The sequence below is a fragment of the Mauremys reevesii genome, linkage group 6, assembly GCF_016161935.1.
Source record: "Mauremys reevesii isolate NIE-2019 linkage group 6, ASM1616193v1, whole genome shotgun sequence".
Classification (NCBI taxonomy): domain Eukaryota; kingdom Metazoa; phylum Chordata; order Testudines; family Geoemydidae; genus Mauremys; species Mauremys reevesii.
Window position 1 is genome coordinate 35,296,581 of NC_052628.1, and position 25,609 is coordinate 35,322,189.

The 25,609-nt window shown below is 36.8% G+C and overlaps 1 protein-coding gene across 17 annotated transcripts in view; it reads right to left on the reverse strand.

Moving 5' to 3' along the window:
• Positions 1-285: 285 nt before the first annotated feature.
• Positions 286-25,609, reverse strand: part of PDE4D (phosphodiesterase 4D) — a 1,085,833-nt gene continuing 1,060,509 nt past the window's right edge. For 16 of the 17 annotated variants that reach the window (XM_039543145.1, XM_039543146.1, XM_039543150.1 and 13 more), the window contains 9 exons: positions 18,688-18,781; positions 13,346-13,518; positions 12,744-12,842; positions 12,489-12,653; positions 10,651-10,750; positions 6,855-7,009; positions 6,338-6,460; positions 5,614-5,796; positions 286-4,923 (listed from right to left, as the gene is read on the reverse strand). In XM_039543145.1, the coding sequence (XP_039399079.1) occupies positions 4,510-4,923; positions 5,614-5,796; positions 6,338-6,460; positions 6,855-7,009; positions 10,651-10,750; positions 12,489-12,653; positions 12,744-12,842; positions 13,346-13,518; positions 18,688-18,781 (1,506 nt within the window). In that variant the 3' untranslated portion in view covers positions 286-4,509. Of the gene's footprint in view, positions 4,924-5,613; positions 5,797-6,337; positions 6,461-6,854; positions 7,010-10,650; positions 10,751-12,488; positions 12,654-12,743; positions 12,843-13,345; positions 13,519-17,428; positions 17,695-18,687; positions 18,782-25,609 lie in introns of those variants that run through there. The other variant, XM_039543162.1, reaches the window with a different exon arrangement.

Sequence of the window (25,609 nt, forward strand, 5' to 3'; positions counted from 1 at the left end):
AAATTTCAACTATTTTCAATGGACTCAAGAACAAGCCCTGTCTTTTGAAGTGTTTAGCACCTTACTGGATTAGACCCTTTATGGAACGTTGTCTTTGATGGGATAGCCTCTTTGTTTAATTGACCCTCCCTAATTTACTTCTTGTTATTCGGTATATAATATGGTCCTGGAAATGTACTAATCTAATTCTTATTGCATTCATTTGTATCTTAAAATGTGTTGTTACTGATGGCACTTACTGTGTACAATAAACTTTATTTGCAAAAGAAAGTCCAGTACAAGATCTAGGCAGAATCAACCCATGCTTTTATTTCCATTGCATATAAAAATTTCATATGAAGGTATTGATGTACAGTACTACTCCATAGGCTGTTAGAGAGGCTAAGAAACCATTGAAAGACTAATCATTTGCAATGTTCACACAAGTTGCCAGTCTAAAGACATACCCAAAAGAAAAACCAAATTAAAACAATAACAAAAATTGTTCAGGATTTCTGTTATTATAGTGTCCCTTTTATACTGTTTAAAACAAAAGCAATCAAATTCCTTTGGGCCAGGGCTGCTAAAATCTACAGTTTGTGTCAAAAAGGAGGCTCTGTTTTTCCTTGAAAAAGAATCTCTCCTTTCACTGAACAGTCACATGTTACAAGGGCTGGGCATCAATGGAATGGAAAAGAGGTATCTATCTTACACTAGCAACTTAATTGCTATCAGGAGTCCTAACTGGCCTACGGCTACTGTGGTGTTTAAGTGGGAAGGGATGCTTAGCAGAGGCCAATTCTGCAAAACTAATACTAGTGTTATTTAAAGGGTTACAGTCGTGCTTTACACCTAGTGCATCTACACTATGCACATGTGTACAAAAGCCTAAGGTACATCTACAAAAGAGGAAAGCTTTGGCTGCTTGTAACACTAATATTAATGTTGGAAACATTTCCAAGATTTCAAGTTGTCTTTTGCACTACTCTATGGATTATGGTTATACAGTACTGTACTGTACTTCCTGTACATCTAAATAAGGAAGGAACATGAAGGACAGTTGTCAAAATAATAATGCACATGAATTCTGATTAATTCATTTTCCTGTGTGCCTAAGAGTCAAATGAGTTATTACAACTGTCCCGTGTGTATAGCACATTTGTGTAGTACTGTTTCAAATGACTGTTAACTTCAAAAAGGGAACAGGTAATGGCTGAAGTAATCCCTGATTATAGTCTTCAAAAGTGGAAAGAAAACAATCAGGTAGACAATGCAATTACACTACTGTAGGTATAGAAAAGTTTGACTTTCAAATGGGGCCATGCATGAAAACGGGTTGTAGTATTGTACATACTAGCTTGTGCCAGTGACCAAATCAATTAACGACTAAAAATATTGCAAGAATGCCCAGCCCTAGCCCCACAACTACCTTACTTTCAAATGCAGCAAAACAGAAGAAAATATTGTTCAAAGTTAAGGCACAGCCCTGGGACCAAAGACCTGCAGCTTTTTTATTTATATATCTTTATGTATTTTATAGTTTTTCTCAAATCTTCCATAAACAAGCTCTAAGGTGACATAGAATATATTACAGGAGAAAAAATGTACAAGGAGTATGTATACATAATATTCATTCTCTCACCAAGAGTTTCCAAATATAGCAACACCAACCTGTCAAGGATGATGTTATAATAAGAACTGATAATTTACAATTAACATTACAGTATGTACATTACAATAAATACATGGTTGTAAACAGAGACAAACAAGACTGTATTACAGGTAAGGTCATTTGGTGAGAAAAATGCATGGCACAAAATAAAATAAATAATGCATTTTAAAAGAATCGTCGAAGCTTTCTGTAAAATCCATTTCATTCAAGTTTTTTTTAAAACCTTTGAATGCAATTTGTTCTACCTGTATTCGCTCATAATTTTTAACAATAATGCAAAAAAAACCAATTAAAAATAACAAACACAGCATTACTGTAACTTGCAAGCTAAAGTGTACTCTTATAATCAAATGCAGGTTTTTCTTTTTTACCCATTCAGTACCCAACTCATTGCACTTTCTTATGGCAAAAATATTTAGAACATGTAAAGCCACTTGTAAATTGTATTATTTTTAAAGCAGTGTGCAATGCTAAAGCACACTTCAGCAAAGAAAAAAAAAGATTGTACAGTGCATTAGATCCCTGGCTCTAAGAAATCATATCTTTTTCTACTATTTGATTGTCCATGTGTATGGGTGTATATTTCACAATATGGTGGCATATTCTTTAAGCATATTTGTTTTCAATTAGTGCAGATGTAAAACCCTTTCAGGTCCATATTGATTTTTGGAATTTATATTGCTTTTTTTCATTATTAAGATTCCAGGCACTCTTGGGGATTGAAAGGATTTTTAGATGGGAGTGGGAGCTTAGGGGGAGATGGTGAGGGAAAGAAATGAGCCTGACGCTCCTATCAGCATGGCGAAATCTCTCCATTCACTTTCCCCCTTTGGTATCTTCTCAGATAAAGCCCTTTCGGGGCTAAAGGCAGATAAACCTACAACCTGGAGATAGAAAAATGCAAAATGCATTAAAAGCTAAACCATTATCCAAAGTTTTTTAAATGGGTTTGTATCCTAGATCTTTGAAATTGGTATACCCCTTGTTCATTTCCTATAAAGTCACTGGCTCAACTGAACTCAAGCAAAGGAAATAAGTGCCATTTCCATTTCATCTTGTCAAAAAGTCACCTATGCCTTGTCATTCGATCAGAATTTGTGACAGAAGGAATCTGTTTATTTTCCTAGGCAACTATTTCCCAATCTCACTCATCAAAATTAGTCTTAATAAAGAGTCAACCATAGGAGATAAATTCCTTCCCACTACACATGACCTATCAGTAGAAATGCATAATGACAAGCATGACTCTATAAAACCTCTTTTTCTTTCCAAGTTACTGAAGGCTTGCTTAGGTACTGATCAGATTTCAAAGTAGGATCCTTTCAGCACAACTTGGACATAGGAAGAGAAACATTTTGAAATTGTGAAGTAATGTGGGGGGGAATCCAAACTTTTCCAAGCATTACTGGCTTGTTTTTTAAAAAAACCTTATGATCTGGCTCTTCGTGCAAGGAAAAGGAGTTCTGAAAAATATGCTAAAGATTATTTTTTAAAGACACACACACACTTCTGAGGTGAGCATGTGCTCCAGCTAATCAGAAATTACTGCCCGAACTGCTGACACAAAATAAGTTTTAAGGGAGACTAAATAGGAAATATTCTACTTTTTTGCCACAGCAAATAGGTTGTTCTTATTTAGTGATCTCCAGTTCTCAGCCTCAGAGTGATATTCTAATGGAACTAATTTTTTTAAGCAAAGAGAAGTGTTATGTTTATATAAAAAGATGGTTCATCACTTTTTCATATGGGCCCACTCCTGCAATTCCTGACTTGAGTGGTCCCATTGGTTTCAGTGGGACTACTTGTGGGAGTAAGGGTGGGGTTGCAGGGTCAGCTCCACTGTGAGGACAAAAGCACAATGCAGACTTCTGCTGTTTGTCTGAAAAAATTATAATAAAAAGAAACATAAAATGAATTCCGTCCTACTGAAAGGGTTTCCTGCAACATAAACAAAAATATTTCATGGAAGTCATTGGTATATAAAACAATGGATTTTTATAGCTCAAATCAATGCTATAAAAATCTAACGTGCAAAACTAAAAATAAAATCTATAACTAGATAACTAGAAGTATTATCCAGTGTTGCACAGATTTGTACTGAAAACTTGCAAGTTACTCTTTGGAAAAAATAACCAGTGGCAGATGAAGTTCTGAAGGTGTTTTTTTCTTTAAATATAATACCTCAATACATTTAATAATAAAAGTAAGCTCTACAAAAGATCTCTGTTTTACATATAATACAAAATGCAGAGGTCAGTGTAACCCACTTGGTCACACTTTATTTTATTTTTTTTCAGTCATGTATTAGGAAGACTTGAAATTAGAAAACTATGCAATTTCCACAGCTCATCTTCCTACAGGTAACAGATTCATGTTGTGTCCCATTATTCATGTGCATTTGTTTTCCATTAGGAACCTCAGTTCATTCTCTGGCTGTTTTCTTAAAACTCTGATGATGAATGTTACTCAATGCCTTGCTTGTAAATAAAAACAAAACAAAACAAAACACCCAACGCACACCAGCCTTTTGCTGGTAGGCTGTATTCCTCTGAAACCACTTTAGAGACCTGATTTCTTCAATCAAATCTGCCAAATGGAGATCTTATTAAGATGCTGTTCATGGATGTTTTCCCCTTTGCTCTCTCATGCCATGGAGGTGAAATTGTGGTTACAATATTCCTGAGTGCCAAACTGAGTAATTAAGGTCAGTTTTGATCAACAAACGTCCTGGCAGGTGACAGTGAGGTGTGACCATGGTTGTGGCATGTGATATGCACTTTGAAACCATTTTCTAATTAAAAAAAAAGAGAGAGCGAGAGACAAAGAGACAGAGAGAAAGAAACTGAGTCTTCACACTGTTACGTGTCAGGAGAATGATCTTCCTCTAGTACGCAAGGTTCTGGGTGGCTCTCCTCCCCTTCCACTTCTTCGCCTACTTGCTCGTCAAGAGGAATTTCAGTGGATTCTGAGTCCTGGGTGCAAAGAGTCTTGGAGTCACTGAAGCTGGTGTCTTCTTCCACTTGACTTCCACTGTCCTTTTCAGTGTCTGATTCACCATCTTCCTCCAATGTTAGTTCAAACTGGAATTTTTCAGTTTGGCCCTGCCGACCCTCTTCCTGGTCATCAGGTGCAGGAGAAGGACTCTGAGGGATTGTGCTCTGGTACCATTCACGATTGTCCTCCAGGGTATCCAAGATATCCTGGGCATCAGGGTGAACAAGATCTGCCCATGTCTCCCAGAGAGGATGAACAATGTAGTCTATAAACCCCACCTGTTCCAAGTAATGTCACAATACAAAATTAGGATGAGTACCTCATTCCCCAAAAAAATGCACATATAGGTTATAAAACAAAATAGAAATTCTTGATGCTAGGACAGAGGCTCCTGATGTTCATTCCTTCCCAGAAGAATAGAGTACAATGTCTGAGCATACTACTGTCAGAAACAGGCATGCTGGATACCCTATCTTTAAGAAGGCTGAAAAGAAGCCGTGCTATTCTATGCGGAAAATGGGCTTTTGTAGCATTCTCAACAGATTGCAGTGCTCCAAGCTGAATCCGTAGCTTTTTATTGTGTATTAATGGGAAATGGATATTGGAAAGGGTTTATTTTTAAATCTAATTCCCAACAACTTATTCTTATCTCTTAAGCTGAACTGCTATTTTACATACGATTGTGCTATTAAAGGGAAGCTTAATGAAAAGATGTATTGTATTCCTCCTTATAGCACATCCCACATTACAGAACAGTGCCATGCTGGAGCTCTTTGGCCCACACACAGCTATTTTTAATTATAGGAAATCTCAACTCCTCTTAAAAGCGGAATTAATTAAAGGGGGAAAAAATTCAACAACATACATCCAGAAACCCATGCAAATAAAACAAATCAAGTGGCTAAGATCCAAGTTTATCTATTAGAATGTATTGGCATGTTATCTCATTACTTATTCAAATGGATTACCTGTGATTTCTCTACAGATGCATTGTGCTTATCACACATGGGACTTATCTCCATGCCCCTCTCTCTTTCCCGGTCTCCCTGACGAAAGAACTCTTCCATTATTCTGTCCGTCCACTGGCGGTACAGCTGGAGTGGCTTGGTTGGATTGCTTAGATCTGCACAGTGTACCATATTCTGTAAAACCTAAAATGGACAAATATATATTATCTACTGAACACCTCCTGTGTTATTAACACTAGAGACGAAAGGCTCTTTTTTCCATTTACACATTTGGTGGCTGCGAAACAGAATCTTGAAAATACAGGTAGCGCAGCATTTATTCTGTACACCAAAAGCTGGATGTGCCTATGTGTGTTTTTCACACTTCCATTAATAGCCACAAATTATCTCACTTCTACAGCTTCTGTCTATATTAAGAGGTAGAAAATGTTTAAGTGCAAGACTGATTCAAAGATGCTTAGAGGTTAGGCCATAGCAAATTAAACCCAGAAAAAATCGTTTCCTAGCTCAAAGCTCAACCAAAGAGCTGGTCAATGCCCAACAGAATGTGATATTGAATGGAAATATGGCACTTGTGGCTAATGAACACGTTTGAAAGGAAAGGGAGAGTGTAATGAGGTGAGAATGGGGACAGAATTAAATGAGACAAATACCCACGTAGGACTGGGGAGACAAACCTAGTAAATGAAGGCTAGTGACTATTTTTCAGCATGGATGATCTTACCTGAATTCTGTCTGAATAGTTATCAAGAAGTAGAACCCCAGAACTTGTCACTTTCTTGGTTTCAACCATAGTTTTCAAATCAGCCAACAGATTCATATGTTTAGACATGTCTGTTGCAAGCACCTTGATGGGGAAGACAAAGCATTAGTAACTAACATGACTGAATGATTTTTTTTCAATATTTGAATATGACAGGCACCAAATCACAAAGAGATACAGGTTTATGTTATTGTTTTTTTGGCAAGAGGTATGGGGGGGAACCATGATCCACACATATGACTATATACTTTTTTTTCCTAACTAGGGTTCCCCATGCCGTAAAGGCTGTTGGTTGTGCCAGCCTTTAGTTTTAACTCAAAAGAAGCCCAACATACATGCTTTATACATAATGCAATTTTCACTGCATTTCCTGCATTATGTGCCTAAGTGTATATAATATAGCAGAAAACTATCTAAGGTTTGTTTTGTTAATGCACTCTGAATGCATTAGAAATGGGAAATTCAAGCTGTAACTCACAATGTCAATGACCATTTTCCTCAGTGATTGTCTTTGTTTTTTGGTCAAATTCTGGAAAATGTCACAATTCTCCTCCTGTAGCAACTTGAAACCCACAGCTAAATGATGGTTCTCCAATACCGATGAGTCATTGTACATCAAGGCAAGCTCAGAGTCTGCAAGACAGTCACGAGGCAGAATGTTAACAAAGCTTGTGTTTCCCCCCAGGTTATTTTTTGATTTTTCAGATTCCCAAGACAGTTGAAAAGCACATATTACTCTAATATTTACAACAGTCCTTCTCTGTATTCCTGCAGGCTGCAAGTCAAACTAACCCCTTCCTAGATTTACCATTTGGAATCTCATGAGATGGTAACGCAGAAAAGTGAGTTCATAATATTTATAACAGGATTTACAGATACACTTTTGTTCCTTCCATATTTTAACTATCTGTATTGGCTTGCACAGAAACAAGCTTTGTGTAACTCAGAGACTATCGGAACTGGTGAAGTAAACTTAAAACTCCAGAAAACCCTAACAAACTGAGGCAGAATATGGGGAACAAGCATAAAGAATCAGATTGGTACTTTCAGAACCCATCAAACGTGCACCAAATCAGATGGAAAATATGGCACTCACACCTTCCAACACAACATTATTAAAGTTAACTCGCATCTGCCTACAACTCAGAGCCAGGAAAACAAAGCTAAGGATTTGACCTGGTTTAAGCATGTAGCAAACAGCTTAATTTTCAATTTATGCACCTCAACAATCTCAGGCACTCTGAGGAATAAAAGGGCCATTAGTATATGAAAACAGCATGTTTTGGGAGGACGGTGACAGGATAATACCAGCGGTGCTTCTCAGTATTCTCTTGGAGAGCCATATGGCTTGAAAGCCCTAAGCAGTGACCTGGCCCAATAACTGAATTGCATGCAACTCACTACTAGTGACAGGATGCTTCCTTTTCAAATGTGAGTATTCTTAGCTCAGTCTATATAGCAGTGAAAATAAAGGGGCTCATGTACCCTCTTAGCAACATCCAGGAACAACTTGTACTTAGATATATGCAAAAGTCTGCATGCATCTACTTAGGCCGATTAACCAGCCTACTTTGGAAATGAAGAGCATATTTTATTCCATTTACGTAGGAGCACAGCTGGATTTTATACACACAACCATTTACATGCCTTTGAGTATATGGCCTATAACGATTGCATTATTGAAAAAGAATACTTTGTATGCAATCACACTTGTCATTTATTGACATTAATTTCTGTTTATTACAGTTTCTGTATCCTAAATCTAGCTGTGCATCAGTCTATTCTACTCTTTGTCCTCGTTATGTTCTTTTATAGACACTGTAGTCTAAAATCCCTTCAGCTCAATGGGGTTGCACATGAAGGCTCTTGTGTTTAGATTTAAGGAGCCTCATTATGTATTCTCCTGCTGTCTCACTCTCCTGTACCGAACACGTGAATCTTGTGATTCAGGAAATCCTTCCTCTACCTTTCTTTGCCTTGAAGGCAGAAAAGCCATAATAGCAGAGAAGAAAAAGACCTTGTTTGTCAACCAACAGCCCTTTCATCTTTCCCAGAAAATTCTGTAAGCGTGTTTATTTGCTATTTTTCCAAGAAGGAACGTGGAAAATTGTAGGAAAATCAGCCTTTCTGGAAGCCAAGGCTGTAAGGAGTGCTCAACACTACTGTTACTCAGAAAGGTTGAGGTCCTGTGGGTGGTTTGATTTTGTTAACATTTGTAATTGCTGTGGAAGAAGGGGAAAGTACCCACATGTTATTCAATATAACAATCTTGTTAGCGGCTCCCGGTATGTTTGTGAGAAAAGATTGAAGAAAAGTATGGCTTTATATAGTTGCTCTCCCTCAGGGATTACGATTGAGGGGGAGCACCTTAATTCCCCACAGCTCCAAGGGACCTTTGCCAAAGAGGCTGGTCAGGGGATGCAGAGAGGCTGTATCTCCTCTCAGTGCCCTAGCCACATCCCTCCTGGTCAGTGGCAGACATTTTGGGTGCCATAAATCAGTATATATACTTTTAGATGAACTGTCAAGTATCAGAGGGGTAGCTGTGTTAGTCTGGATCTGTAAAAGCAGCAAAGAGTCCTGTGGCACCTTATAGACTAACAGACGTTTTGGAGCATGAGCTTTTGTGGATGAATACCCACTTCGTCGGATGCATGTAGACGAAGCATGTAGACGACATGCATCCGACGAAGTGGGTATTCACCCACGAAAGCTCATGCTCCAAAACGTCTGTTAGTCTATAAGGTACCACAGGACTCTTTGCTGCTTTTTTAGATGAACTGTTCCTCTGTTTGGGGGAGTGTCTTTGTCCCCAAAGATGGTGATGCATTTTCTACTGTTTTTCTCTAATCCTTTTAAAGTCTGAGTCCCCACTGAATTTAATACTTGTAAAAAGAGCTCCAGTGAGAACCTTTTTGGAGACTGGCATTCTCTGTTTATCCACAGAGTGAATAAAACACATGTAGTGACAGTACAGACTTCTATATGGTGTCATGGCAATGTACCTCCAACCTAACTGGCAGGGAACACTATCCTGGGGGGAGAGACAGTGTTGTGCAGTCTCCATTGCCCTGAAATCCTTGGCCTCTCTTTAGCCTGCCAACAAGAGTGCCAATTAGTGCCAAATGTAATGTGGCATCTTGTCCAGTGGTGACTGGACTAAAGTGATTGTCTCATTTCTTATAAGTCACTGAATAACTATATAAATAGTTGGGCTGGATTTGAACTGTTTACCCAGAAGTAAAGAGCTTTATATACCACTATCAGTCCCTTGAGTTGGTCAATCACCCAATGATAATCTCACAAAAATTCAGCAACCTCCCCAGAAATGAATAAAAATAATTCCCAGATTTAAATGCTTTTACTTAAATTAAACTAAATTCTTCTCATTCTATAGCAGTTCCATGCCCTCATAATAGTGTGTTATCATTGAGTGTACCCACAAAATGGTTTGTTTACATCTTGGGAGATTTAATATTAAGTGCTTTTTTGCACACTAAGCCTAGTTCACTTTGTTCCTATGTTGCGCTGTTGTATTGTATTGTTCCTATGTTGCACTTGCTAGCAATACAACTTTGAAACTTCTGTGACATCCCCAATCCTCCTCCTTGTGGATGAGTCACCAATTTGCATTTCACTATAGGGTAGCCCGCAGGCCATTAAAGCACATAAAAATAAATTCAAATAATGATCAGGGTCTGATTTGAACTTATAACAGCAAAAAAGTCAAAGCTGGAACACGCTCCCTCAGACTGCTGGGTCATGGCATTGTAGCACTGGTGCAACAGAGTCAGTCAATGCAGAAATTACCTACAGTATCTACTAACATGTATGAAGATGGGTTAAAGATGCACCCACAGACATGATTCCATTTTCTTGATTTTTCCCCCTTGCTTTCTCAGACCCTCAATGTAATTTCAACCTTGATATTTCTGGTGAGCTACAGCTCTTACCCATTTTTTTTCTTATTTAATAGAAACCTTACATAACTTCCACTTATTTCAGGAGAACTACCACCATTCTGCCCCTAGTGGGTGACACTGCTAGAGTTCATCCACCTAGTAACTCCTGCACCCTTTGAGTATATGTCTAGGGTTAAATTACTTGCAGAATGACTATCAGATTAAAATACAAACACGTGTATATTCTAAGAAAAGGTAAGAGAAGGGTATGAAGTGGAAAAGCTTGTGCTTCTCATTTTCTATGCACATATCTTACAGGATACCAAGTAGAAACTGTAAATATTACAAACAAACAAACAAACACACACTTACTTGTGTTGATAAGAAATTGGTTTGAAACCCCAGGGTGATCAACATCATGTATTGCACTGGCAAAAATTGCTGCAAGAATCTCCAGATCAGTGAACACTGCCTGAAAAACCATACAATAGAAACAATAATTACTAACCAAGGAAACTGCCTTTTCAGTAAAAGGACAGTACACTGATTTTTTTTCTCCTTCAAAATTCATATTTCAAAAAATAAAACAAACAAAAACATCTTTCAACATAGTTTAAATAGAACAGGAACTTCAAAAAGTTATTTAAATATAATCCTCACAAAGTTTTGGAAAATAGTCCTTTACATATACAAGACATTTCAAATTTGGGAATCGACAGGTACTTCCATAAAAGTGCCTGTTTTGTAGAGGTCCTGAGCACTGAAAGCACCACTGAATTCAATAGAATGAGACAATTGTGGGTTTTTCAGCATCTCTCCATAAATAAGGTCATTTGTATTTAGATCACTAAATATAGATAGGTGCCTAAATCTTAGCACGTACCCAAGTCTGAAATTTTTGGCCTAACTAATTATTATACACTACAGTGTTACCCCAGGTAGTATATTTATGTTGCATTAAGCATGCTTATATTTCATTATCAACATATAATATGTATTGGTGATGTTAAAAAGGAGCATGCCTCCTAAATGATATTAAGAGAGAATGGTTATGATTTATTATGTCTGTTAGCTGCAAGGTATACATCCTACAATGTACTGATTCTCCTTTTAGAAGCCATTATGAAAATAAACTAGTCAATAACAGTATGTAGGGGAATATTAGTATTTTACTGGCTCAAACACTGCTGAAAACAAGACTCTGAAGGATAGCTGACTCAACAGATCAAGTAATGCTACTGACAATCAGTTTGGCTGCCCACTGGAGCAAGTGGTAATGCAGCTCCATTTATGAACAGAAGCTGAACCTCCTCCTTGCCATGAGGGAAATCTTCTCCAAGAGGACTGATTCCTTTAGGAGCCAACAGACCTCTCAGAGATCTCTAGAGCTCTCCCTGTTCATTCACTTCAAGGGGAAGGTGAGGGAGGGAGAAGGCATTCAGCACCTATGAGCCAGAGGGCCAAAATGGAAACCTGGTCTAAGTGGATGCAAATCCTTTTGAATTACTGGAGTTTCAAAGTAAGATGTAAGTTAGGCTTAATCATAGTCTTATAATAAAAGAGGAGAGAGATTCCAATGTTTCTCTAGCTTCCTTTCACCTCAGTGGCTTAAGCTCTCTTTTAAACAGCTCAGATAAAGAGGATTCATTTTAAAAAAGTCTGGATTTCAAGGTTTTTTTAAACAAAATAAGACAACCCATTAAGGATCTAACATGGGTTTAACACTGCCTGAGTATTGAATGTTACACTGAAGCAAATGTTAGAGAAATTCAGTTTAGAGAAGCAGAAAAATATAAATGTAGTCTTGTGGACAAAAAATGTATCAGTGAAAAAACCAAAAACACTGCATTATATTACTTCGGGAAACACATCCTGTCATCGCCTTTTCTGTATAATTCCCATTGGTTTCAATGAGAACTCCACATGGGAAATGACAGGACATGACCTGTAGTTAAAAGTAGATGGTGAAAGCAGGTTACCACGTTACCAACAGAATGTGGTTGATTTAGCGCTAGTCACTGGACAAATCCAAGTAAATAAACTTGAGTCATCACTAAATTCCCTGAGAAGAGAAAGTCTCATGAAACTATATTACAAAAAACATACTGTCTTACAGACACTGGGATCGTTTACATTTAGCTTAGAAGAGTTTTTGATATTTTACATGCGTGTGTTTCCCTCTCCCCTCTTCCATGGATATGTGGATTTACCTCCAAAGCTGGGGTTGATAGCAGTACGTGGGTAGACTGAACGACATCTGCAGCATGTATGTTGTTGTGATATGCCACATCTGCATGGTAATGGTCTTCTAGGGTCATCAAGTAAGTTACTAAAGTGTCTACTGGAATTTTAAATGTTTTTAACATATCCCGTTCCTGGAGGAAGGAAGATGAAAACAATTAAGTTTATAAGAAACATAACAATTGATGAATAAAGAGCACTAGTGCTGCTTCCATCTTTCCCACCTGGAAAATGGTATGCATGATGACTGTCAGAGGTCGGTTTCCAGATAGTTCTGCTATTTTGAAAACGTGCAGGCCCCATTTGTTCACATCTTCTAGTTCCTAGAATGAAATTAAGCAAAATAAACTTTTAAATCAAATACTTAATTTTCCAATTATTTTTTGTTTGAAATACCTTCAACAGCAGAGTCATGAAGATTCAAGCTAACAAATTGGATGAACCATTGTGAAAATAATATACTAAACCCTATGACAGTGCTCAAATGAAAGTTTGCTTTTTATGTTGCTGATGATTTATGCATAAGAACCTTATTAATACACATACAACGCTGGTTTATTTTACGTTATGTACTTCTCAGATAGAAAAAATTTCCACTGTGCTCCTGTTGGAACAGAAGTTTACTATACACTCACTTCATTTTTTCAGTGTTCTTGATTTATACTTGCCTAAGTGAGATCAGAATCTGGCGTTAGCCCTTGTAATCAAAGGGTGTGGAAAGAGTATGGGATAAAACACTGACGTCTGTTTGACAACCTGAAAACTTCAGTAAATTGCATGGTAAGTTTCTAAGGTCTTGGTAGAGAACAGGTTAAATTTTCCTTACCTTGGCAAGAACATCTTCTTGTTCGGTTTTAACACCGAATTTGGGGATACTGGAATTAGTTAAACTAGAGCTGTGCATCAGTTTTTTCACTCCACTGATCTGGGACATAGGCCTCTTCTTTTTCTCTTTCTCTTTCTGTGTTGGAGAAGGGATTTCCACTTCATGTTGTTTGTCTTTGAAGAAAGGGAGAAAAAAATAACTCTGAAGGGCATTTTCCATACTTACTAAAATTATATATTTTTTGTCGATCTTAGTGGTTAAGATTGATTTTGTGTACACTATAACCCTTCCATTATCATTCTGTCTTTTTTAAGCTAAATGTGGAGACTAATAATTATCAGAAATTAAAAACAACAACTGAACAAGAAATGAAGTTCAACTGTATGAATCACTGCACTATTCCAAAGGTTGTTTCATTATTTCTGAATAGACTTTGAGGGTAGTTTGTGGCTGCATCATCCCCCCTCAGCCAACAATGTATAGGGAGGTAACCATTAACATAAAAAGAAAGTAGTAGACCTGGCCAGAAACTGGAATTGCATTCCATGGGACATTCCAAAATAATAATAATAAAAAAGTTCAGAATCAGAATGAAAAAATGAATTTAGGTATTTCCTTTAGAATGTGAATTCCAAAATTTCGTTTCATACTTCTGGAAACAGCAGGCAGGGAGTCAGGGCTCCCAGGGTTTCCGAACTGCCAGAGTCTGAAAGTCCTGGTAGCTCCCACTCTGAGGCAGCCAGTGTGGCAGGCTGCCCTGGAGCCAGGTAATCTGGAATGGCAGTTGCAAGCACTAGCAGGCTGCCAAGGAGCTAGCGGAGCAAGCTGGCAGGAAACCAAGAAGGCAGAACCAACCAAAATCTGCCTGGTTTCTGTTAGAATTTCATTATAACCAATGTGTTCTCGAAGAACATTTCTGCAGGAATACAAAATTTCAACAAACTGGCATTTTCTGACAGAAAAAACATTCTATTCCAGAAAATTTCTGACCAGCTCTAGAAGTTATGTAACATAAATACAAAAAATAGCTTGAGCTGATTATGGCAAGAAGAGCATTGATAGATTTTACCCTTAAATACTGGCTTCAGGCTAAAACATTACCATCTCTCATCCTTATGTACACAGCCCAAGAAAATCAGAATATTTTTCAAGCCCGTGTCAAAATACTGCTTGTTTTTTCTTTGGTTCACACTTTAGTTTTGGAAATGTCTGTTGTCTGAAGTTTTGTTATATTCTGAAGGGTGACTTTGTAAAAGTAACATTGTGAGGAATCACATTTCTTCTGTTTCTAACTGGGGGAAATTACTTACTTAACTTATGATGCAATAGATTTTATTTCTTTAAAAAGTGCCACACCTGGAAGTTCAAACTGGGATCTGAAAATCAAGCTGCTCTTTCTGGTGCTTACATCATTACCAGTAATAAAGATATCTGTAATCAGGACTTAACTTGCAAGTTTGCTCATGGCCTGTGAAGTACAAAAGGGTGTAATTTGTTGTTCTCAGATGAATTAGCTCTATCGTGTTAACCAAAGTGCAAACTTGTTTTTGTCAGATATGAAGATGTGACCTGAAGATGCAAAGGAAGGAGATGTGTCAAGTAAGAAGGTGCCATTTTTATAGAGTCACTTTTCTGACAATGACCACACTTCAAATGTGCAGAAACACTTCCAAAAGGAAAGCTCAAAGATCGAGATACATAGGGCCTGCTTCTCATTTACAGATGGTTTACTTTATGTTGCTCTGGAAGTATGAAGTTTAAAGTGGTTTAAAGTTAGGGTAAATTACACTTAGATACACTTTAAGGCCCCCTTTACACTTCCAGACTAGTGAAAAGTGACCTTAATGTAAATGAGAATAAGTCCCAAAGGCAACACTGCAATAAAAGAACTGTGGCACAGCTGCAGCTGTCCCAGGTCAGCTTACTCAGGCTCACAGGATGTGGGCTGCAGGGCTATAAAACTGCGGAGATGTTTGGGCTGGAGCCTGGGTTCTGAGACTCTGCGAAGGAGTGGGTCTCACAGCCCAGGCTCCAGCCAAGCCCAAACATCTACACTGCTATTGTTAGCCCCTCAGCTCGAGACCCGAGAACCCGAATCAGCTGACCCTGGCTCTGAGACTCGATGCCATGGGATTTTTATTGCAGTGTAGACATACCCTTTGAGTCTGGATTTCATCGCATGCAATTCATTTGGGAAAGGTTCTCCTGAACTGTTTTTATCTCGTTTCAAGCAGATGGAAAGCAACAAAGTCTGAAAGAGTTAAATATTAAATGTATTTTTCCCATATGTACAAATTTAATTAAGTAGTCTCTGAACTTCCTCTCCCACATTTAAAAAGCCCCTTCTTTTGTGCTATGAAACAATGGAATATTCTTGAATGTTAAAGGTTTTGAAGTTAGCCTAAGTGGCATGCAAGGAGGCCTGCAATGGAGAGAAAAAAGTGGTTTTGCCCTTTTTGCTTCCTTATGATATATAAAAGGAGGCATGAAAAGATTTTAAAAAGCAATTTTCTTTTTTTCTAACCTTAGAAAGAAGAGGGCTAGCACGAACTTTCCTGTTTTTGATGGAGGACTGGTGAACTGAAGAATATGCCCTTTCATCCCTCAACTGAAGAGACAGCATGTGTGCATGTGAAATCTATTGCAATAGAGGGCTTTTCTCCTAATTATTAAACAAAACAAATAACCCGCCCAAAAGCCAAAACCAAACCAAATGAACAAAAAACAACAACTAAGCAAAGAGTTTTAAACAGTTTGATTTAAAATGTTTCCTTCTCAATTTCTCAAGCTTATCTTTTGTGATGTAATACCACCATGTGTTCTCCAGTCCTTCAAGGAGTCCTCCAGCAAAACCAGGAAAGTCAAGGACTGATATTTCAAACATAAAAATTATCAGGGAAAATAATTAAAAATACACTTCTAAACAAGCCAACCAACCTTCTGACCTTCTATAAGTTTACATATATATCCTACAAAAAAAAAAGTACAAACATCTTTTCCCCTCCTGCACTGGTCATCTTTAATGGATAGACTGAAACTGCATAGGGAATGCAGTAGCATTTCTGGATTACTGTGTTTGCTTCTTCAGTTTTTATTGTCTACCTTTCAGGAGTTTGCAACCACTGGAAAATGCAGAGGATTCCGAACAAATCACAGCAAAGAAGAGAATGTAAAAATGCCACCAAGTTTTTAGCCTGCAGCATAATTCCCGCTCCCCACCCCACTCTCTGACCAATTAGAAAAGCAGGGGAGGAGGAGAGTTCTTGACTGGTGAAAAGAGACAACAAATGAAGAGCAGTGACTCGTGTGCATACCTTGATGTTTATGGTTTCGGTCATATGCACAAAGTTTAGATCCATCAACAGGGAGGATTATAAACTGAGTTGTCAGATTAGCTCAAGTGAAAGAAAGTGTCTGTCTGAAAGATTTGCGATCTGCCATGGAATTCCATGGGATTTCCTCATCTTTTGGTAAATATGGGCAACTAATGCTATGAGTACTGATCACCTTTTGTATGTTTAAAATAAGATAATTTCCCATATTGATATGGTTTTTACAGCAGATTATTTTATACTGGTTGCTAGGTTCTATTACATTATCTGTCTAGAAGAGAACTGGTTAATCACACTGTTTATGTATGAATATACACTGTAGGACCCTTGATTCTCTACCAAGAGAAAAATATATATATATATATGTTGTAATTATTAATAATTCTATTCAAGGCATGTGTTGCTGATTAGGAGTGCAGCGCCTATATTTCAAAGCAAAACAGTAACACCCTATCTTTCTCACTAAATGTTCCTAGCTTTCAAATGTTAGTAGGTCTTTAAATGCTCAGCAGATGGGTTGAGTATTAAAGAAATAAGGGGGAAAATGCAGAATTTGGTTAACAAGACATAAATTCATTTAAATTTTCTGTAAGAACATTTTCTGTCCACACGTTGTTCTGAATCTATATTTTGATATGCATGTTCTTATTTTAATATATTTAAGGAGAGTTCTGTAACTGAGGTAGTCGTATTGCAACCTCCTTACATTTGCATTTCCTTTATTTATTAATATATTGTTTTTTATTTGCATGCCAACCACAGAAAGACAATATTCATTCTCAGTAGATTCTAAGTGTTTGTCTCTCCAGAGCTTATTCTGCTTGAAAGATGCAGGTCACATGTGAAAGGCTGACAGCTGCATTTTTTATTCCTGTCAAAATTACTCTTAATTTTTCACGTGAAAACATGCAAAGATGCTGATAGCTCAGTCTTTTCAGTCAGAGGATGTGAGAGGCATCTTCTAAGTGGGTCATCTCCTCAGGCAGCCTTATCCTGAGCTTCTAAATATTCCTGAAACTGTACAATAGAGTTTCACTTAAACTTTACTGTGCAGGTGAATCTGGGCATTCTACTGAACCTGTGAATAAATTAAATGGACCCCATTTTAACCAATTCATTTAGGGTATTGGAGATTTGGATAAAATTTATTTAAATACACACACACATTCACGCTATATTTTAACATATATTTTAATGCCCTTTAATCCTAATCTAGACATACCCATGTGTCCATACCTATATTCACAATCTTAAATAGGCTAAGTGTGTGCATGTCTTCAAGCCATGTTTAAATTACCATGTTCTATATCTATCTTCAATATACACAAATATATTGTTTTTATTTACAAATAGCAAAAAATCTTTTTTCTTTACAAAATCACACAGGTGGGACTTATGAAGATAATAATGGAACAGCCCTCTCACCTGCTAATACAATGTCATGGTTACTAAGCCCTCCCCACCACAAGCTCCTTGGCTGAAGTTATTCTCCTAGCAGAAATCTGTTCAAATGTTGACTCAGTCATGTTTATCACCCTCTCTATCTGCAGATGGGGAATGCCAATGCACCACCACCATGTGATGAGAGATTCAATGAGATTATTTTTAGCTATGTATTTTCATCAGATCAAGATGCCTTTATAGTATAACCGTATAACTTCTGTACTGGGCAAAATGAGAACTGGGTGCAAGGATTAAATCTTTAAATCTATCAAACAATTCACTATACTAATCTCTCCTCAATTATGTTGGTAATAGGCAAGATTATTTCATGTTAACTATAACAGTTCATGGGAACACATAGGAATAGGTCTTTAACCAGAACACTTCGCTACAGTACTCAACAACATTCTGAGCAAAGCAGCAACACAATATATATATATGAAACAATTTATGCAGAGAGCTAATTTTATCAATTTATAATGATCTCTCTGTCCAAATACTAAACAATGTAGTTTATGGAATGCATAACTACTAAAAAGACAAATCACTCCCATAATATATTCTTACCTAAGAATGTGTTTGATATATATTCTGAGACCTGATTGCCTGATCGGCTCATTTCAGATAAGTGGGTCAACTCCCTGTTGAGCATTCTTTTAAACTGGGGGAAAAAAAGAGAAAAAAGCATGTTAATGGCTAAGAAACAGTTACCTCAGAATAAGAAAATTGTATTGATTTATAATAAATAAATACATTATATTCAGAAGATACAGTAAACTGACAGATGAATTGTGAAAATAACAACACAAAATAATATTGCTTTACTTCGGAACTTCTCCATGGTTAGAAGACAGAATTTAAAGATAGATATTTCCCAAAGATTTGGTGTCAGAGACATTGGGACCATGTGAGTTACTGAAAATTCTAACTGCAAGCATGTGCACACATGACTATAACTACTATTTTTGCTACTTCAATCTTCTGAATTTTAAATTTGGAGAGAAATAACTAAGTTATAGTCTATGTATACACAGAGGAACACTTTTTAGTTGTGCTAAGGAATGGGAAACCATTTTTGAACAACTCTGTACTATAGCTCTCCTTATCATACACATACACTCACTCTTTCCATATGGTTTGTTGCCATACATTTTGCAATTTTCTCAAGTTTTTTTTTTTTAAATAACTCAGAAGTTCAAATATCTTTGTAGGAAGGATCAAACATGTCAGTATCTCTTCTTTACTCTAAACCCATAACAAAAGCTATCCCTATGGAAGTGGTTTTTGGTTTATTTTCTTTTGAAACAAAGGAAAATAGGAATTGCCCAATGGATCAGATCAATGATGAACTAGTCCAGTATCGTGTCCCTGACAGGGAGTAGTAGCAGAGGCTTCAGAGAAATAACTTGCTCACAGATGAAGTTTCCTCCTTACTGCCCCCAGCAGCTAGTGGTTAACATATATATGGTTCCTATTTATGTACCTGGATATTCTCATTATCCATATAAATGTATAATCCTTTCTCGAATCCTACTAAACTCTCGGCCTTGAGGATATCTTGTGGCAGTCAGTTCCACAGGGTAAGTACACATTGTGAAAAAAATCTTTACATTTGTTGCCTTTTAATGTAATTGAACATCTCCCTGTCCTTGTATTATGAGGAACAGTAAATAGCATTCAGCAATTAAAGTTACTTATTCCAATATACATTAACGTGAATTTGTCAGCACTGAATTTCATCAGTCATTGTGCTACTCTTTCACCTAATTTTGTTAGGTTCCTCTGAAACATCTCACAATATTTTCTAGTTTTGACTAACTCAAATAATTTGTATCAATTAGTTGCAAATATTTCCTATCTCACTGTTCTTCACCTCCTTTTCCATATCATCGTCATATTAAATAATGCTGGCCCCAGAACATGTCCCTAAGGCACCCCACTGTAAACATTATGCCATGTTGAAAATTGATAATTAATCCTGTTCTTTTTCTGTCATTTATCTGGAAAAGCAGGCTGAAAAAATTAGCTCCCCCCATGTTGTCACTGAAGCCCTTTTTTTCCAGAATGCATTGTACAGTGAATATTATTAAATATTTTAAAACTGTATTTGTAAGTCATTGACATTATGATGGTGTTCTTCATATACCATGGTAAATTTATCTATTTGAAAATGTAACTGTATAACTATCAGTCACCACTGCATTTGCTATCTCTACCATCTTTGCTTCCATCTGGACATATGATTAGTCCAGGAAGCTCTCTCTACGAAGTCTGAATTCTCTCTCTGTCATAAGCCAAATGCGCAATTTTGATCTTGGATATACTACACTGGAGCATACTATTACATACTTCTAAAAATTAGAAACATATTACATATGCAGAGTTATGGATTTTAAGAACTACATGGCAATACACAACAACATAAGCAATCACTGGGCTTTTAAAACCTAATTCAGAGCTATAGTGTTGCTATGTTTAAACATCAAAAAAGCACGAGTTGGGCTCCAAAAATCAAGTGGCTTAAAAATCATGACGATTTTATAAAAATTGGGGCGTTTATTTGCCTTGTGGTTTTTGAGCCTTTAGAGTGCACTATGAGGGCTAGAAACCATCATTTTAAAAAAAGTAAGTTTAGATTCTCAAATACTCACTTTGGGCTTTGAGTCCAGGAGCTAGAGCTTTAAATAAAACACTAACTATCAGAAAAAAAGAACAGGAGTACTTGTGGCACCTTAGAGACTAACAAATTTATTTGAGCATAAGCTTTCGTGGGCGACAGTACTCCTGTTCTTTTTGCTGATACAGACTAACACGGCTGCTACTCTGATAACTATCAGAAGACGCTTAATAAAATTGCAAGATTTGGCAAGTGTGTGTGTGAGTTATATGTTCTTGTACTAGACATCTTCACTTTAACTTAAGCCCTGTCTACACTTAAAATTTAGATCGACCTCGCTATGTCGCTCACAGGGGAATTCACACCACTGAGCATCATAGTGAACCCAACCTAAACCCCCAGCGTAGATGTGGCTAGGTGGATGGAGACATTCTTCCATTGACCTAGCTACCGCCACTCAGGGAGGTAGATTACTACATTGATGGAAAAACCCTTCTGTTGATATAGGAAATACCTACACTATGAGTGCTACAAAAGCGTAGCGGCAGCACTGAAGCTGTGCTGCTCGTTGTGAAGACATAACCTAAAAACTCCATTAGAACCATTTACACCCAATCTACTGATATCTAGGGAAGTTCAATTGTTGAAATGTACATGCTGCCTTTATTAAAGTTCCTAATATGTATTTAGGCACCTAACTTTTGGCACCCAAATTTGAAAATTTTGATTGAACAGCCTAAGAAAGTTAGTCTATCCAGTCTAGAGAGATACCACTTCTTTTGGTAGATTATTCCACATCCTAATACATCTCACCTTCAGGGTATTTAAGACTAAATTCTCTCTTTCTTTAATAATACACTTAATTCCAGTTACCACTCACAATAGTTCCTTCCCTTCCTTGATGTATACACCTAGACAATTCCGCCTTTCATTTTTGTAGATGTAGCACAGCATTAATGGTAGTCTATCACCTAGGAAAGATTGTCCTGGAATTTCTGCTGACCATGCCAACTGCTTAAAAAGTCTACACTCTCTTTAATTTCACAGTAACCGGCCTGATGCAGATCCTTGGTCTCTCATCTGTCCATCATATGTACAGGTAACTTTAAACAATATAATCTAATCTAGACTGCCACACAGTATGAAATTGTACAAATATGTTGGTCAATGCTTTCTACTTTCCTGCTATTCGATAATAGGGATACTAATATTAAAATAAGGCTCCTACCAACTCCAAACCTCCACAAAACAAACAAAAAGGTCACTATCAATATTTGGAGTAAAATCCAGGATTTCACCCTTGGCCTTCAACCAGACTGGAAGTATAAATCCCAAATCTATCCTTCAGTTTATTTCCCATACTTAAGGTGCATAACCAACAATGCTTTTGATATGATTTGCTAACTTCATTTTAAAAACATCTGGACAGTGTTTAGCATTGATTTTCTTTTTTAATTAAATATGACAAAGCTAGGTGACTTTATCAGCACTAAGATGTATGTTCTGTTGAAGTCCTTTATAAAGTTAGTCTTTGATATAACATATGCTGCCAGTGAAAAAGAACAATGATGCTGTTGTTATTAGGCAGAAACACTCAGGAACATATAGCTATTCATGTGTTTGAGTTTCAAATGGAGGATTGGGTTAGTGATTAAACAGTCCAGATTTTTTGTCGTTGTTGTCATCGTATGCTGGTTTACTGTAGTTGTTTATTATTTGATACGCTTTAATTCAGAAATTCTCACATGCAGTATTCTGTTCTTTCAAGAAACATTACTATGAAATAATAAATCAAATAATAAAATAATAATAATAGACATAACAATTTGGGCCATGTTGTCCCCTGCTGGGTTCACTGAGCTCTCATTGACTTCATCTGGGGCCAAGAGTGCACTTCAAAAGGCAAGCAGAATATGCTGCCCTGCAGCATCAACTCACAGCATGTTTGTTCATCCATGCATTGTTGTTTTAGAATGAAACTGTGCTTGGCACTCCGATGGCCCACTGCAAGATCTTAGCTTAAATCACATAGGTTCTTGCCACGGCTGTGGGTCAGCACAGTATACATTTCCCAGCCTGCAAGTAAAAGCCTCCCTAAGGGTATGAAACTTGGTTAAAATGTCTATACCCTGATGATTTGTAAGTTACAGAAATAGTAATATTGATCAGCTAGGAAGTGCTTTTACATTTCCAGACATTGCACATTCATGATCAACGAAATAAAATTGCTTGTTTGAGAAAACTCTAGGGTTTCAAAATGGCATAAATAAAAGTCAACCAAAATTTGGAATAATTACTGTAAATTATTAATTTTAGATAATGTTAAATTGATTAAAAAGTTGTATTTTGAAAAAACCCAAACCAACTACTGCACAATTTTGAATAATTTTTAAATTCATAATATGCAAAATCTATTGCTCCTAAGACACATTTACAACATACAGTGTAGCTATTATACTGGCATCTCAGCCTAAGGAACAAAGATTTTGGCAGACCTACGTGTACACCAAATTCTCCTTTTACAAGGTGCTTTGCAAGGGAGAATCAGAGAGGGATTTACCCACTTCAGCTTCCAGACCTTTTTTAAAAGCAAAAATGATATACCAAACCCTTTAAACTGTCAAAGACCATTGACTGAAGAATGCATAGGCGCTAAGCTATTCCCCACTGGAAATTCCCCACTGTAATGTGGCCAATGGGTCAGTAACATATATTTTCACAATGGAGACAGATGTAGAGTGACCAGATGTCCCGATTTTATAGGGACAGTCCCGATATTAGGGGCTTTGTCTTATATAGTCTCCTATTACCCACCACCCCCGTCCTGATTTTTCACACTTGCTGTCTGGTCACCCTAGACTGATGCCACATCTAATAATGTAATTACTGAAAAATCTCTGAAGATAGCAGAAACCCTGGTTTCAATTCTTACATGTTTCTATTAAACCTTATTTTTTTCCTTTTACTATTACTATAGGAAACTATAGCACAGACACTATAGTCAAGTAATGCTAAATATCTAGCTTCAGGCCACAAAAGTATTACAGTACAATAGGACTGCTTATTTTGGACCATATTCTGCAAAAATTTAAACATCTGCCTAACTTTAAACATGTGAGCAGGCCTATAAACTTCAATGGAACTATTCACGTGCTTAAAGTAAAGCACATACACAAGTATTTGCAAGACTGGGGCTTTTTCCTCAATACTGTGGTTATTTCCAAACAGTGAGTGTTCTTATAACTTGGGTTAGAAGCTTCCTAGTCATTTCAATTTGTTTTGGGCTGAAGCCTAGAATACATATTCCAAATTTCACAGAATTTTCATTTGTGTCTATGTTTACTTTATTAAGAATTTATTCAAACATTATTTTGTTATAGGAGATAAAATACAAATAATATTTTTATAGTACTCTGTGCAGAACACCTTGCAATGGTTCTTTGGAGAATTTTGACAATTTCTTGCAGTATTAATTGTTCTCAGTCAACTCCTTTTACATACATGTAACATTTCTCTGGGGTTATATTTACAGTGGGTTGAACCTTGAAGTCTCAAGGATGGTAATTAGGTTCAAAGTAAATTTATGGTAATAAAATAATTTGGCTTGTGTGTTTAATTTTATATCTACAGCTTTTTGTGGTTAAAATTTAAAAACTTTCACATAGTTTTTGTGATCATCTTGTCCTCAGCACAAAGCTTTAGTAAAGGGGCTTCATGCAGGGAGCTATGTATGTGTTTGAATACACTGAATCCCGCCCACAATATATGGGGGGACCTACCCAACCATTCTGCTGCAGCTCAAGGGCTGTATTAATGGCTGCAGTCTACTGCACCCTCCTGCAACAACACAGAATTTGTGGCTAGTGGAAGCAGGCAGTTTTTGGACAAACTGGCCATAGCCTTTCCAATCCCTCAGTCTCAATGCTTTCATGGACAAAGCCACTCTGGAATATTGATTAAAACAATTTAAAAGATAGTTCTAGAACTAAAATTAAAATAAATCAATTTTATTGCAGCATATTTGTAAATCTTTACATTCTAAAAAACCTCCAGATGTGATAGAAAAGCTATTTAATATCGACTGGCCCTACTGGCTAATTCTCAGTCCTTAGGTACTCTTTACTAATGCAAAACTACCTTTCAATAGGAGTCTTGCCTGAATGAAGATTTCATGTTTGAGCCCACAGTGTTTAATAAACCTCAAGGTCATGCTTAAACTTTTATGTTCAAGCGTGCTAAAGGGATATATATTGTATACATCTCAGCTCTGAGATAAATGACATTTACTGGTGTAAAGAAAGATGCTCTTGGTAAACAATGTAGGGATATTCCATAGGGACAATTCTCAAAAATATTTTAACAAAATATAAGGTACTTTCCAAAGCATACAGAAATATATAAAGCTATTATCCAGTAACAGTTTTAAATGTGCTATGGTTCATTGTATCCAGGACAGTCTTTTCTTCTTTAGAATTTCAGAAATGTCCTAAATTCTATAAATATTTATTGTCAGAAGACAAGATCAAATCTTTATGGCTGGAAGATTTTCCCCAAAATACTTAAATTGTGCAATGTATTTCTAAATACAATATACCAAAATTCTGTTCAAATACTTATTCAGCTTCTTAGCTAAAACCATTGTCTATGCACACTGTATGAAGCTACCATGCACAGAAGACATATTTCATCATGTCTAATCAGGTAAGGCTGTTATATTGCCTATTAAAATTCAATTAGCAAAAGATCAACCCATTTTAAAGACTTCGGCAGAGAGATGGAAAACTGGTTGAACACCTGTGTTTTAGAAAATAGGAGCAATATAAGTAACTGTGTGATTGTCTAAGAAATATTTCTGAAAGAATTTTTTTAAAA